Source organism: Lactuca saligna, chromosome 1 (genome assembly GCF_052625555.1).
Source record: "Lactuca saligna cultivar CGN05327 chromosome 1, ASM5262555v1, whole genome shotgun sequence".
Lineage (NCBI taxonomy): Eukaryota > Viridiplantae > Streptophyta > Magnoliopsida > Asterales > Asteraceae > Lactuca > Lactuca saligna.
In genome coordinates, this window is record NC_136417.1 from 39,800,584 (window position 1) to 39,816,478 (window position 15,895).

At 37.6% G+C, this 15,895-nt stretch overlaps 1 protein-coding gene and 1 pseudogene across 1 annotated transcript; one reads left to right on the plus strand and one right to left on the minus strand.

The window, feature by feature from the left end:
* Nucleotides 1-1,597: 1,597 nt before the first annotated feature.
* On the plus strand, nucleotides 1,598-2,302 carry LOC145005101 (protein NRT1/ PTR FAMILY 2.6 pseudogene; annotated as a pseudogene).
* Nucleotides 2,303-2,394: 92 nt separating this feature from the next.
* On the minus strand, nucleotides 2,395-4,709 carry FACE2 (farnesylated protein-converting enzyme 2). The gene is made up of 8 exons (XM_078982197.1): nucleotides 4,375-4,709; nucleotides 3,744-3,803; nucleotides 3,397-3,609; nucleotides 3,206-3,317; nucleotides 3,048-3,119; nucleotides 2,892-2,954; nucleotides 2,725-2,802; nucleotides 2,395-2,632 (listed from the first exon to the last, which is right to left on the minus strand). The coding sequence occupies exons 1-8, from the start codon at nucleotides 4,591-4,593 to the stop codon at nucleotides 2,472-2,474; spliced, it is 978 nt and encodes a 325-aa protein (XP_078838323.1). The 5' UTR covers nucleotides 4,594-4,709; the 3' UTR covers nucleotides 2,395-2,471.
* Nucleotides 4,710-15,895: the final 11,186 nt, after the last annotated feature.

Consider the following 15,895-nt stretch of genomic DNA (forward strand, 5'->3'; position numbering starts at 1 on the left):
GTGTATTTTTTTTTCTAATTTTTATCTTTTGATTTTTTTAATGTCAATTTTAGTTAGACCATATCTCAGTTGGAATTTAAACCAAATCTTATTAATTTTATTTAAAGTAAATTATAAAATGGTACAGCATATGATAAGGTACGTCGTATATCAATCTATGTAACATATTTTTATTAATTTTATTTTAAGAAATGACTTTATCTGGGTTCTAAGTAATCAAGGTTTCGGATCCGGGTAAACCGGGTTTAAGAACTGAAATATGTTTATGTGAAAAGTGTAAAACATACATATCTCATTCGTTTGGAAAAAGATTGGTATGTGGTTTTTTTTAGAGTGTAGTTTATAGTTTGTACATGAATGTGACTATAATTTTGTCATTTTTTGTTTCATATTCATAAACTTACAGTCCCCTAAAGTCGGGATATCAAAGCTGTAAATTTTTTGTTTTTTAGATTTTTGTATTCTGGGAAAGTTTTAAAACATGCATATCTAATTCGTTTGAAATCAGATTAGCGTGCGATTTTTTTCAAAGTGCATTTTAGAGTGTTCGAATGATGTTAAACTATAATTTTTTTATCTTTTGTTTCATATTCCATAAATTACAATCCCCCAAACTTCCAAGTCGGGATATCAAAGCTGAAAATTTTCTATTTTCAGCTTCTTTTTGTATTATGTGAAATTTTAAAACATGCATCTTTAATTCGTTTGGAATCAGATTGTCATAAGGATTTTTCCAATATATAGTTTAGCGTTGGTACATGATTTTAGATTTTAATTTTGTTATTTTTGGTTTACTATTAACCGACTTACAGTCATCCAAAGTCGACATATCAGAACTGAATATTTTCAAATTTCAACCCACTAAGTAATTACCAAAAAATTCTGGTTTTTACGGGTCTCTGGTTCTAGACCCACTTTACCTGGTTACATCTGACCCACTTTGATGTTTTTAGCTTTTCTGGTTCTAAACCCACTTTACCCGGAACAGTTGCTATATACCGGTCTGTTTTCCAGCCCTACAAAAACAGGTTAACCGTTCCCGGATTCGAATGTATCTAGACCGGGTTTTGACCTACTTTCATCCCCACTCAACATGATACATCTTTAACATTGTTTTTCAATATGTACTCATCTTACTCAATTTTGATCTTTTTTTTAAACCTCGTGGAAAATACATTAACGTTGTGTTTTGAGTTTTTTTAGTAAAAAGAAAAAAAGGAAGGGAAATAAGAAAAGAAAAGAAAAGGAGGGGAAATGATATATATATATATATATATATATATATATATATATATATATATATATATATATATATATATATATATATATATATATATATATATATATATATATATATATATATATATATATATATATATATATATATATATATATATATATATATAGCTGAAGCCACTATAACTAATGATTAAAATGATACAGGTTCCTAAACCATGCAGCTCTAATAACAACTCAAGGGAACACCACTTCAGACAAAAACTACATCAAAAAACCATGGAACCTCTGCACAATACAACAAGTCGAAGACCTCAAAACCCTAATCAGAATCTCCCGACTTTGGTCAACCGGTGTCATTATGTCTACCCCTTTAGCCATCCAAATGAGCCTAATAGTCCTCCAAGCTTTAGCCATGGATCGTCACCTCGGACCCACACCCACACCCACCACCTTCCAAATCTCAGCAGGAACCATGATTGTCTTCATTATGCTTTCATCTTCCATCTTTATCACCCTCATCGACCGTTTCCTTCTTCCCACATACCAAAAACTCACAAACACCTCCCTCACACCCCTACAACGAATAGGAGTGGGCCATGTTCTGAACGCGTTAGGCATGGCCATTTCAGCACTGGTCGAGTCAAAACGACTTGCTATAGCTCGATCACATGACCTAAAAGGGAATTCAGTCGTGCCAATGTCTGTGTTTTGGATGGTTCCACAGCTTGTGGTTATTGGTGTTGGTGAAGCGTTTCATTTACCGGGTCATGTGTCGTTTTATTACCAGGAGTTTCCAAAGTCGATGAAGAGCACAGCTACTGCAATGGTGGCCATGTATATTGGAGTAGCCTTTTATTTGGGGACTGTAGTGGTTGATCTTGTGAGGAAGACGACAGGATGGTTGCCTGATGGGATTAATGATGGGAGGATGGATAATTTGTATTGGGTGTTGACTGGTATTGGGTTGACCAACTTTGGATATTACTTGGTATGTTCATGGAAGTACAAGTACCAAAATGTTGAAAAGATAGAACTTGATGATAGTTATAATGCTCCTTGCTAAGTGATGTATATGCGTACATTCTATGAGTAATTGAATCAAGAATCAATTAAATGGAATAGAGGAACTTGTATTATAGGATATAAATGCTCTCCTTAAAACAATTGTAAGATCAGATATAATAAAATAAAATAAGCGAATTTTCACAGTTGTTGAGTTTACATTTTTGGTATTAATAAGCAACTGCATACTCTCTTAAGCTCATCCAATCACAGTATCTATGCCAGCATTTACAATTGTCAATTTTATGATTGTACAACTCAGGGGAAGTGAGTGGAAACAAAAGATATACAAATCCAACTACCCCTGCTACAAATCCCACACTCACCATTCCTGAAATTTTCAGAATTAAATAATTATGATTAATTAATCCATAATGATATATAAAAAAAGATATTTGAAATGATAAGAATATGTTTTGTTACTTGTCCTTGGAGAAAAGAATGCAGGAAGCCCCATGAAATTGCAAAACATGTGTGACACAAGTGGTGCTGCTATATGTCCTGTGATTAACAACAAATTAATATTTTTTAGATAAATCACTAACAATTAATAAAACATATAACATGATTAATATTTAATCATCACTCACCAGTTCGGACAAAAAGAAATGATGCATATGACCCAAAGATCACAGTGTAACCAAGCTGAAAACCTTAAAAAATAGGAAGGAGATATTTGGTGAATATAATAAAATCCTTCTATATAATAATAAATGTTAAAGGGCATGTGAAAAAGAAACAAATACCTACAACCATGCAAGCTTTCAGAAAACTAGAAGCTTGATGCATGTAGAACTCCAGTAAATGATTTAAGTGAGCTGAAAAATATATGGTGTAAGAAAAGCTGTTTGACATGAATATGTGGGAATAAAATATGGTGAAAATAAAAAACTCTTGGACTCACCTAGGCTAAAGAAAACTGGAGAGAGAAGTATTACTGTATAAGGTTTAAATCCTCCACATAGAAGCAAAGGTATCATACAAGCTCTAAAAACCAGCTCTTCTGTAAGTGGAGCCTGTAAATTTGATAAATTCTCAGTTTATAAACTCAGTATTTAGATACAATTTTGAAAACAAGAGACATAAGAAACTGACCACAATATAGAGTCTCCATGATGAAATATTGCATAAATGTGAATGTATCCAGTTGATGAAGTTTTGAAGAGCAGTCTTTATGCCATGAAGTGATAGATCTATTTGTTGACCACTTTGCTCGGTCAACAAGGTCCAGAGTGAGAAGAACTTGAGGAGAAATGATCCGGTGTACATGAGAGAAGTGAGGAAAAGAGGAAGGAGTACAGCTTCCCACTGTTTCATACATAAAAGTCCATTTCAGCAATTTACAATCTGCAATCATGAAAGATATATAAATTGATAAAAACAAGTGTTTATGACTTTATTCATGTTTGATGCGCCTGTGTACAAACATAAGGACTACTTACAGTGTGGTGTAGATGGATACCATAAGCACTTAACAAGTATGGTGTTTCCCAGCTCTTTATCTGGAACAATTGGGGAGAAATTTGGTAACATCAGTAAGTTGAAAAGGAATCACTTCAATTTTCTTGGAATCACTTCTCTATGAACAGTTGTTGAAACCCTAAAACTGGTTGGAGAAAAATACACTACTAAAAGAATGAAGTAGGGCTTAAAATGGGACTGTAACATCAATAATTGAGCCGAATGAAGCTTCCGATGTTTAATCATGAATCATCTATTTAATTTGGAAAATATTAAGCTGAATATGGTTTATTCGTCAATAGCATTTGAACTTAAAACCTAGTTTTGTGCAAAATTATCTCCTAAAACAAATAATACCAACGGATGATCGATTTTGTAAGAGATCCAATTTGTCTTTTACAACCTAGCATCATGCGTAGCCAAAAAGCACAAAATCGCAATATAACTTGTAATTGAATTTTTTTTTTTTCTTAAATATTGTAATTGTTACGACAGAAAGCAATTACTAGTTCGAAAAGTCCATTGCTCTAATACTCATCGCTAATTTTGTCCATGGCCATTGCAACTATCGAAATTTGCACTAGAAAGGGGATAATGGAAGTTTCAACTTACAGGAAGGATAAAAGCGCAGACAAGAAGCGAAACGACGGTAGAAATACCAGCGCAAATGAACCGTCGAGTCATGTAGCTCTTGAAGGATGTGGGAGGCGGGAGACGGAGGATCAATGTGGGAGAGTAAAGAATGGCAACGTAGAAAATAGTCATAGCGGTACACGCCACGACTGCTACTGATACTGAAACGCCATCGCCGGCGCCGCCGTCTACCTCCATTTCTGATGGAATTGAAGACTGAATGTGTTTCTCCAGATTGGGGGTTCAATTTCTTCGTCGAACTGTTGACCTACAAAAGACTAGCCCACATCCTCAGACCTCAGGTATGATTCGTCTTCTTTTTTACTTGGGTGAAAAAAATGTTAAACTCTTTTTTTTTAAATAAAAGAGAAAATCATCAAAATAACGATCTTTCCTAAAGTAATTAATATTTTTATAACAAAAATAACCACTAGTCTGTCTAAAATACGTGTATTTGATCCACTTTCTTGGCTTAAGGAAAGTGTAAGTTCTTTGGACTCTAAGATGTTGAATTTCGATATTACCCGTTTGGTTTACCAAGCCTAAAATACGTATTTTAACATGTATAATTCAAGTTAAAACTATAGAATGAACACGCTAGTTGAGGTCATAAATATTTATAAGGCTGTGTTGATTGTGGTGGTTTTACTTCAATTTATGTTAGGGAAAATGATTCTCGAGGGTAATTAAATTTTACGTTTGTACTCATTTGATCTTTTTTTTTTTGTTTTGTTTTCAATATACTATTGAATTTGTTATTTGTGTTCACCATAACCCTTTTGATCGGCTTTTGACTTGTGATAGTCGGTTAAAAGGTTATGGTGAATATAAACAACAAGTTCGATGGTATATTGAGTACAAAAAAAAAAAAAAAATTGACCAAATAAGAACAAACTCAACAGTTGGTTACCCTTCTGAGTCATTTTCCCTAAAAAGTTAAATGAAATTAAAGTTGCAAAATTATCAAAGACTGTAACCTTCTTTGGCTATAACGTATATGAAGAGAGTTTCAGAAGGGTAACTTTGTTAAAACATGGTCTATGTTATGCTTATTGTGGTTAGCTGTCAACACCTCTCTTTAAAAGGATATGATTGTGTATGAAAGGTATATTTATCAGCATAAATGTTTACCTCAAGGTATATTATGGTAATGTGTCTGCAGAAGCAGCATGATATTGTACATATTGATGTTGTATCTCATCCCATGAATTCGATCTTAAAGCTAAGTAAACTTAAAAATCACAGCACTTGTGATTCCACTTGTTTATAGACTTGTCTAGAATCCATGATACGATAAATAATTCGGTTGGAAATGTAAATGTAGTCATGAAATGCGTCTTCTTAGTCAAGATTCCCCTAATAAATATTCAAGTGCATTACAAAGTTGTACATGTATGAATAGTGTTCTTTCGTGGGTTATATTTTGAAGAGAAGCAAGAATGAATCTCATAAAGTCATTAATATCAGTAGGAGATGACGTGGGATTTGTTGTAAATGAGTAAAGGGAAAATAACTCAGGATGGTAATCAACTGTTGAGTTTGTTCTCATTTGGTCTCTTTCCTTTTTTTTGCACTCAATATACCATCAAACTTGTTGTTTGTGTTCATCATAACCCTTTGACCGGTTATCACAAGTCAAAAGTCGGTCAAAAGAGTTATGACGAACACAAAAAACAAGTTCGATGGTATAGTGAATACAAAAAAAGGAAAAGGACCAAATGAGTACAAACGCAAAAGTTAATTACCCTCAAGAGTCATTTACCCTTTATGTTATGATGTTTAAGTTGTTGCACCTTCATATATTTTTGAAACTTTTACATAACCCTTGGTTTTTAGGACGTCAAGATCTGTTTTTCCAGAAATTATGCTTTGGTTTGAAATAATGTTTTTAAATGGTCAAAACGTTCGAATCATATGACAAGTGTTTCAAATCTGTGTCAAAGAATATGCTTAAATGAACTAGGTGTTTAATATAGTACTCGTGTTTAGTTCCCGAGTTTTAGTAAAGAGAAAAAAATAAAGAGGAGGGGGGGGGGGGGGAGGGGAGAAAATAAGGAAATAAAGAAAATTATATTTTTGTGTTCATGAGTCAGGGAGAAATGTGAGAAAAGTTTAAAAAAAATGTTTCTTTCTCTCAAAATCCTTCCAAATTGGAAAGAAAGTTAGGAGGGCAAGTAATCATTTCGTTTCCCTTTTCTCGTTTATTTTCTTAATGAAACTTGTAAACACCAATTGATTTTACTTTCCTCTCACTTCCATCAATTTCTCTTCTTTTCCTTTGTTAAGTTGAACTCAAGAACAAGTTGTTGGTCTTAAACCATAGTGAATAAAGACGGATAGAAAGACGACGGTATGGCCCTATTATGTGCCTAAAATACAATGTACGATCCTACATTCTTTTAGTTTTCAATGTTTTACTATATTTAAGAGCTAACACGTGGATTTCTTCAAAATGGTGAACACTCTCAATAACCATTCGCCATATGTAGAAAAGCTTGTTGGAGGGACAATGAGGATACTCAATTGAATCGAAACTCGAAACTGACTCTTCTCAATAACTTCCTAATAACTTCTGATCAATGTAAGAATAAACGAATAAACATTGAAGAAGGGAAAAAAGAAAGTGATGACTACTTTTCCAAGAGATGTTGAAAAGGCATGACGAAAAACATAAAGAGGAGATGAAGAAGTTGGTTGGTTCCTGGTGGAAACCATATCCAAGATGTGAATGATGTTGGTGATAGGAAATATGATATTCCATACAAATCTAGGTGAATGGGCCAACGACTAAACCTCACAACTATGAAGAGGAGGTGGTAAGGAAGAGTTGCACCTAAAAGGAGTTCATTAGGGATTTGATTGTGTTACACACTTAGATAAATGTGATTGGAGATGACCTTCAACACATGTAGTGGTGGATCTGATGGGTTTGAGCCATAATAACATTCCTATGTGCACATGAAAACCCTAATGCTTGGATCTAGGTTTCTCTAATGAACATGCTTTTCATCCAAGACTTTCAAACCTTGGATCTATGATATACAATTCGAAATTGACAAGACAAAGTAGATCTAGATGATTACCTCTTTCTTGGAAGCTTGAATCTTGTTATCCTTGGAGCTTAGAGTCACAATTGTCACTCCTCTAATGGCTTACAAACACCAAGAAGCAAGAGGATGATATGGAGAGAGGTTGAGGGCACAAAATCGGCTCTAGGAACTCCTTAGGGTTTCTAGTAGCCGATTTCTGTAGCCCCTAGGTCCTTTAAATACATGAACTGCTAGGGTTACAGCCTGAAACCCTAATTGGATTACTTAGGCCTTAAGCAGTCCAAGATCCTTCTAGATTAGGGCTTGGACGATTTCAAAGAGCCCATGCACCTTATTTTCGTCTACCCCATGATCCATAAGGATCCACAACCCAAAACCAACTATCATGCAATTGACATTTATAGTCCCCTTTATTTAATTAATCTCTTTTAGCCACAGAATTAATTCTTGTCTAATATTAATTAAACTATATGATTTCTCTTTTAATATATTAATCATATAATATAATAATAAATCATAATAACATCTGTATTCATAAATCATCCTATCATGTTGCTCTGGTGAAAGCAACCCAAAATGACCATTCGCAACCGGGTTAATTGCTTACCAAATATAGTTACGAGCTTAGACACTAATCCAATAAGATCAACTTGAAACAAGCACCGAAGAAGCATGTATTAGACCAATTAGCGTGGGAGGAGTTTTTAGATCACATTATTAAAGCCATGTAGGATTTTTAAAGTCACTTTGATATTTTTCTTAAAAATAAAATAAAACTAGCTGGAAGATAATAATGTAAGGGTCTAAAATACACACGAAAGAAATGAAATGGTTTTTCTCTCTTTCTCTTTTTTTTTAGGAAATGGAACATCCCTAACGAGGGTTTTCGGCCAGCTTTAACGCATCGACTAATCCCCTACTACAAACATGATGCTCTGTCTCATGTCATAGAGTCATTGCAGACGAACCTCCATGAACACAAAGGCTGAATAGTGTCAGGAGTTGAACATTGTTCAATAGGTTATTCATTATATCTTTCACATGCCTTATCAAGTTGACACAACCCAAGTAGTTTGATTTTTCTCTTTTACATATAATATATTGTGTTTTTGTGGAATTTTCTTATATAACGTGTGATAGCTTCATTTTATTTACTTCTTTTTATAGTTTATTTTAGCATATTTCATTCATAATTTAGATAATTTCCATGCATATTTTTTTTTGTTATTTTATGACTATTTCGGGTACTCTCGAATCTTATGAGCATAATTGCAGGTTTTCGGGTCTAACGGAGCGGGAGTGTTCGGGACGTATAGGAGGCGATGAGATTTGGTAGACAGAAATAACGTTGGGCTTGATGGGTAGTGGAGATGATGCATAGAGTGATCTTGATGATTATTTGAAGACTTGGAGACAAATAAAATTTAAATTTGCAAGATGCGGGGGAATATTCAAGCGTACGTAAATTATTAATCGGGCGAGTTCACGAGCTTCGGAGGACTTAGAGAGGTCAAATTGGGCTTAAAATGAAGAAAAACTTGAAGAAAATGGGCTAGGAGGTGATTGGATTCGATCTGGGCCAAGTGGGCTAAGCTATGGAGGCCTAAAACCTCAAAGATGCTACATCCAGGGACCACCCGTGCAACCCACCCGCGCAAGAGCACGCGGGTCGCGCAACCTCCTGTAGGGGCAGTTTCCGAAATTCTTCTTTTGAGCTATTTGAGGAAGGTTGGTGCCCATCTTTTGCATACTCTTGGACATCCGATTTTTGGAGATTCTCTCTGGAATTTTTGGCACAAAAATCGCAAAGAGGTGTGGACTGCACACTTTGGTCACTTTCAATCATCATAACTAACTGAGCTAGCTCAGAAAGTTGGTCTTCAGTACAAGGAGTGTTCATTTCCAAATCATACTTTTTTTTTTAATTTCCGGGTTTTAAATTAGAGTACCTGCACAATGAGATGTAGGCATAGAGAAACCAACTGATTAAATCAAAACCAATCCACGACAACGGCGCCAAAAATTTGCATGCTTCATTTTGTTTTTGTTTTTTTGTTTTTTTTTTGGTGAGAAAACCCTTTGACTCAAAATTTGGTTCCCAAAGGTGTGTAGGTGGAACCGAAAGGGTAATGATATAATCCGAATGGCCTAAGTGTGAAAATGACCATGTGTGGAGCATAAAGATGTAATGTAAGCTCCTTTTCAAACTTGTGGTTTTTCAAAGATAATGAAAATGTCCAAATGTGGACTAAAAGACTCTCTAAATTCTAAGAAAATCGCAAAAAGATATGGTGATGTAAAGAGACCGGATATGGATTCTACTCGGGGACAAGCACCAATGCTTCATCCTAACAGTTCAAACATGATCAAGTGTGATCCTCTCCGCGGTAGTGACCGCAAGGCTAAGAACACCCATTGCTATAGTATATCCTACAGTTGTTAGTATTGTATGCATAATTCTTCATGAAACTACCTGGCCATGATCACTTACCCCTTTAAGCTACCAGCATCTGATCCCAAGTATGAAATCCCAAACTGCAGCTAGTGGTCCCGATTCGATGGATGAGATAGCAACAAGATCCTGGACCAATAATAATACAATAACTGTGAACCTGTTCCATGGCATCCAAGAGAGGTGAGAATAAACAGACAACAAAAATGCATGAATGCTAATGTCTTAAGCTAAATGTTATGCAAAAATAAAAAGTGGAAAAGAAGAAAATAAAATCTTTTTTGAAATTTAAAAAAAAAAATGAATGCAAATTAACTTAAACTAATATGTTATGCAACCTAACTAAAAATGCATGAAAAAGAGTAAAAAAAATAAGGGAAATGCCCCACCCCAAGCTTAAGAACAAGCATTGTCCTCAATGCTTAAGGAAAGTGCGGAAAGGACCTAAATTGGAGGGTCGGGCGGCGGGAAATGCCTGTGGCGATAGTGGTAGTCCCACATATCCTGGACCTGGCGGGAAGTGTGAGGGGAGGACTGCTCCAATCGATCAACACGGCTTACCACATCTAGGATGGCTCTCGAATTCTCTTGCGTTTGGGCGTCGATGCGCTGCACCGTGGAGAACATTGTGGCAAATTGGTCAAAGAACGTGGGGGGGAAATATGGTGGGACTTCGTGTCCCTCCTACTGATGCGGCTGGTCAAAACGGTGTGGAGGGGCCTGGAATTGATCATGCGGAAACATCGGCTGCTGCATCGAGGGCTGGTCAAAATGGTCCTCAGCTTCGGGCATCTCGTCGTTCTCTTCGTCATCTTCTTCCTCTTGTTGCTCTGCGTCGTCACCCTCATCATCACCGAATTCTGGGAATACACCTGCTTGGGTCAACTGATCTGGAGGAAGCCAAGTGTCGGGGTCGCCTGTATCGAATGAAGAACCGATCCAACTTGGCAGGATGTAAACCGGGGCTTTGTCAGAGTCTAACCAACTGTACGTGCGGGTTCCCCGATCGAGCAACATCTCCATCCGGATGAGAGTGTCACAATCTAGCAGGAAGTTCGGTGGGGTGTCGACAGGTATGTACTCGGGATCCGGGAAGTCTAGGCCGACGGCTCGACCTATGATCGTGATAAGTCCCCCGATGAAAATTTCCCCTGAGGAACGTTGGCGTATGGAGTCACATTTGTCTAAAAAGAAGCCTGAAAAACTGAGGGGGAATGCACGCCTCATGCTTCGGAGGAAAAATAGCTCACATCTGTTGATTTGACCGGGCTCGAGACGCCCAAAAATACTCGTCGTAAGGACTCGGTGAGCAATTCGCCAGGAGGGGTGAATGATGTGCTTGGCTCGCTGTTGGCTTGGGTTGAAGGTTGCGAGACCGGAAATTTGCATCCAAAAGTTTGCATCAGGGTAACGCAGAAAATCTTGGTACTCTTGATTTTAGGGGCTGATGCGGAATGGATCGTCTATACCCATGATAGAATCAAGCTCTTCGTATGTGAGCCTATGATGCTCCCCTTTCAACTGGAATGTGAGGACTTTCGTGTCATCATCTCGTGCATATGTGCTAAGAAATTCCATTGTGGGTTCCTCGTAAGTTCTGTCACAAAGTCGAAGAAAACCACGCCAACCGAGTTTTAGGAACAAATTGTATACACCATCATGCACCCCAAGCTTTTTCATAGACTTTTTATGGTAGAATTTTGTCGGCCGGATTGCGCGACCCCGAAGATTGGAGCGATAGGTTTTGATCTCAGCATTTGTAAGGGAAGGATCGCTTCCCTCTTCTCCTCTTTTTTTTCGTTTACCGGCTGCTTTGCGTGATGGACCGACGACATCCTTTTGCGGGTTAGGATCGATCGATGATCCATGGGTGCGTGTCAGAGCCGTGGTTTTGCCCATTTTCGAAACCTACAATATCAAAAACAACTTCACCAACGTAATCCCTCACCTCACCACTCTCAAATTAATGCAACTATCTTTAGACCGAACACAAAAAATTCCAAGAAATAATGACACCCAACTTTTGACAATGTAAAATGGTTTCAACAACACCACTCGGTTAATTTGATAATCCCAACAAAAATTCGGCAGCAATACGAGACAAAATGAGAAAATCCCAACCAAAGTTTAAACAATTTTTGAACAAATTTCCAAGAAAATTAACCAATCTCAACCTTTCTCAAATCAATGTTTCCAAATAAATCGGGCAACAACTAACGATCTTAGGCAATTTCCAAAGCATAATTGGATGCAATTATCGAATTGAAACAATGCAATGTAATAAAAACCAAGGAAAGAGAATACCCGTATTATCCCAAAATCGAACTTGAACCCGAAATCCGCTACCGTGCACCCCAAGCTTTGGTTATTCGTGGGTGCCTAAATGCAAGACTTGTTCATTGAAGGGATATTTTCAACTTGATTTGTGTGAAAAATCCGGTGGCGGCTCGTGGTGGCTTAAAAATTATGGGAAAGTTTTTGGTGAGATTTTGAGGTTTTGTTTGGTTAGATGTAAAGATCCCTGAAAAAGAAACACTTTGGTGGTGTCGGAATTGCGAGAGGTGGTAGGAGTTGGCTGGAAAATGGCCGGAAAGCGGCGAGTTGGGTGATGGTGGCGCCCCTAGACCCGGTGATGGATCGGAGTAAACTTCAGGTGGGGTTTGTAGAGCACGGAAAATGGTGAAGAATGGTGGTGGTCTCGTCGTATTCCGACCGGTGGAACTCCGGAAAATCAAATTTTTGTGAAAAGTGGGTTTATGTGTTCTTGAGAGTTTGAGAGAGAATGAGGGGGTTTTTGAGGGAATGAAATGAAGAAGAAGAGTTTCTGGAGGTTTTTAATCCATATTCAAGTGTGGTCAACACCCGGTCAATGTTGGTCAACTCATTAAACCACCTGGTCAACGAAAGTCAAAGTTGGTCAACAAAATATGGGTTGGTCGTCAAAGCAGCACGCGGGTCGCGCAGAGGGGGCGCGCTGGTCGCGCAGATCATGCAGTTAGGTGCCTGATTTTTGTTGCAAGTTGAAGACCGGCCGCGCACACCAGCCGCGCACCCGTGCGCGGGTCGCGCAGACCCCTGCTCCCGGAAATCGATTTTTCTCTGTTTTCTTCCGTTTCTTCACTAGTTCTTGATCCCAAATGCCCCAAACACCTAGAAACTCTTGATTTCTTCAAAAATGACTTCAAAAGACGCATCAAAACATTTTCAAAACTTCTTTATTCGAACGTAGAAACACGAAAGCATAAAGCTTTTCCAAAAATGTCTCTCTTTAACGTCTTAGGCGAGACGTCCTTCTAGCTTGGTTCAACACTCCGGGACATCCAAGTGGATGACTTCAATAACACTTGCATTAAAACTTTCATAGAATGGCTTTAATCGGTGCCCGTTAACTTTGAAAATATGCCCCGTTTTTTCACTTTGGATTTCCACCGCTCCATGGTCAAAAGTCTTTATTACAACAAATGGGCCAATCCACCTTGATCTTAATTTGCCCGGGAATAACTTCAACCGTGAATGGTAAAGTAAGACCCTATGTCCCGGTTCAAAATTCTTCCGGATGATGGACTTGTCGTGGAAGAGCTTCGTTTTCTCCTTATAAATCCTTGCGTTTTCATAGGATTCGTTTCTCAATTCTTCTAGCTCTTGGAGTTGAAGTTTCCTATGCCTTCCAGCCTCGTCAATGTCGAAGTTGCATTTCTTGACCGCCCAAAATGCTCGGTGCTCTAACTCGACGGGAAGATGACAAGATTTTCCGAAAACTAATCTGAAGGGCGACATTCTAATCGGGGTCTTATAAGCGGTCCGATATGCCCATAAGGCATCGTCAAGTCTCAAACTCCAATCCTTCTTTGTCGGATTCACCGTTTTCTCTAGAATAGACTTCACTTCACGATTCGAGACCTCCGCTTGACCATTCGTTTGAGGGTGATAGGCAGTGGAGACACGATGAGTCACGTGATACTTCTTCAATAGAGCCTCCATCATTTTGTTGCAAAAGTGCGTCCCTCTATCACTAATCAAAGCCCTAGGCACACCAAATCTCGCTAAAATATTAGACTTTAAAAACTCGATAACCGTTTTGGCATCGTCCGATCTTGTGGCTTTAGCTTCAACCCATTTAGAAACATAGTCAACCGCGAGTAAAATATAAACGTTGCCAAATGATACGAGAAATGGGCTCATAAAATCAATCCCCCATACGTCGAAAATTTCACAAACAAGGATTGGATTTTGGGGCATTTGGCTCTTTTGCGAAATGTTTCCCGTCCTTTGGCACCGCTCACAACTTTTGCAAAACATATAACAATCGCGTGACATGGTTGGCCAAAATAATCCACATTCAAGGACTTTTCTCAAAGTCCGGCTAGGTCCGAAGTGTCCCCCACAAGCAAATTCATGACAGAATTGCAAAATGGATTGGTGCTCTTGTTGGGGCATACATCGCCTAATGATTTGATCGGGACAATGTTTCCACAAATAAGGTTCATCCCACACATAATATTTTGCATCACTTTTTAACTTGTCTTTTTGAGCACGCGTGAATGTGTCGGGATACCTTTTTGTGACCAAAAAGTTAACGATATCGGCATACCAAGGAATAGATTGGGTAAGGGAAAAGAGACGCTCATCCAGAAACTCGTCCCGCAATGGGAGAGGAGTTTCATTTGAAGTGATCCGACTTAGCTGATCGGCAACGAGGTTCTCGCATCCACTCTTGTCCCGGATTTCCAAGTCAAATTCTTGTAACAGTAGGATCCACCGGATGAGTCTCGGCTTTGCATCTTTCTTCGTCATCAAGTACTTAAGAGCTGCGTGATCCGAGTACACTATGACCTTGGTACCAAGTAGGTATTGTCTAAATTTCTCCAAGGCGAACACTATGGCCAATAGCTCCTTCTCCGTGGTAGAGTAGTTGCTTTGGGCATTGTTGGTGGTTGTCGAGGCCAACACAAATAATAACCCTAAATATTACACACTAAAATAGTGTATAGTGGTAAAGGGATCGAATCCACGGAGACTGGTTCAATTTGATAACTCTATGAAAAATCTCTTTGTAAAATACTTGGAATATGACAATAAATTAAAAATGGGGGTTTTGATGTTTTGAAATACTTGAAACAAACTAGAATTAACTATGATTTAAATAGACAATTGCAACAAAAATAAGAATTTGATGTAAAATCAATAAGGGAAAGATGGTTGACTTAAAGTTTTCTCACTTTGACTTTTGATGAACATATCATTAGAATTCAATGGTGCAATACTTGTTTTTAATCCTCAATTTGGCTATAGTAATCCAAGGAGCTTGAGATTACCTAGACTTTTCTTAATTGTTGAAATGGCTAGAGAAGCTCATAACAATTTCCTTAGTCAAAGTCATTAATTCCAAATAGCATGTAATTAGTGAAAGTCAACTAGCATTAAGAACCAAAAAGTCACCAAATCCAAGAGGGGTCAAATGCTTTCACCACCATGTTGGAGGAAATGTTTTTACGATTGTGTGAAGCAAAAACAACACAAAAATCATTTGTTGCTTGCTAATTTGAGGATCCTTTACTTAATCAAGAAATTAGTCAACTAATCACCACAAACACATTTAAACTCATGAACTAAAACATACAAGTAATGATAAGATGTTAAAACACAAAACATTCCCATAAAGATTCAAGAACATGTTCATGGATTCTTCAACATTCAACAAAAGTTCAAAGGATTAACCAAAAGTCAACCAAGATTAGCTTAGCCAAGCATGGCTAAACCCAAAGAAACAAAGTTAGAGAAATTTGTACCAAACATTAAGCAAGAATCAAGAGGTAAAAATATGATGTTCTTCAAGGGTTCTTGGCCTTCAAAAGTCTCCAAAACTCCAGAGATAATATTCAAAAATCGGATGTCCAAGAGTATGCAAAAGATGGGCACCAACCTTCCTCAAATAGCTCAAAAGAAGAATTTCCGAAACTGCCCCTGCAGGAGGTTGCGCGACCCGCGTGCTCTTGCG

Excerpts from the sequence above, each read along its gene's own strand:
- FACE2 (XM_078982197.1), bottom strand. The coding sequence starts at position 4,593 with ATGGAGGTAGACGGCGGCGCCGGCGATGGCGTTTCAGTATCAGTAGCA. Across the intron at positions 3,120-3,205 it reads TCCAGTTTTCTTTAGCCTAG|CTCACTTAAATCATTTACTG; the intron begins GTGAGTCCAAGA and ends TATATTTTTCAG. Across the intron at positions 2,803-2,891 it reads ATTTCTTTTTGTCCGAACTG|GACATATAGCAGCACCACTT; the intron begins GTGAGTGATGAT and ends TGTTAATCACAG.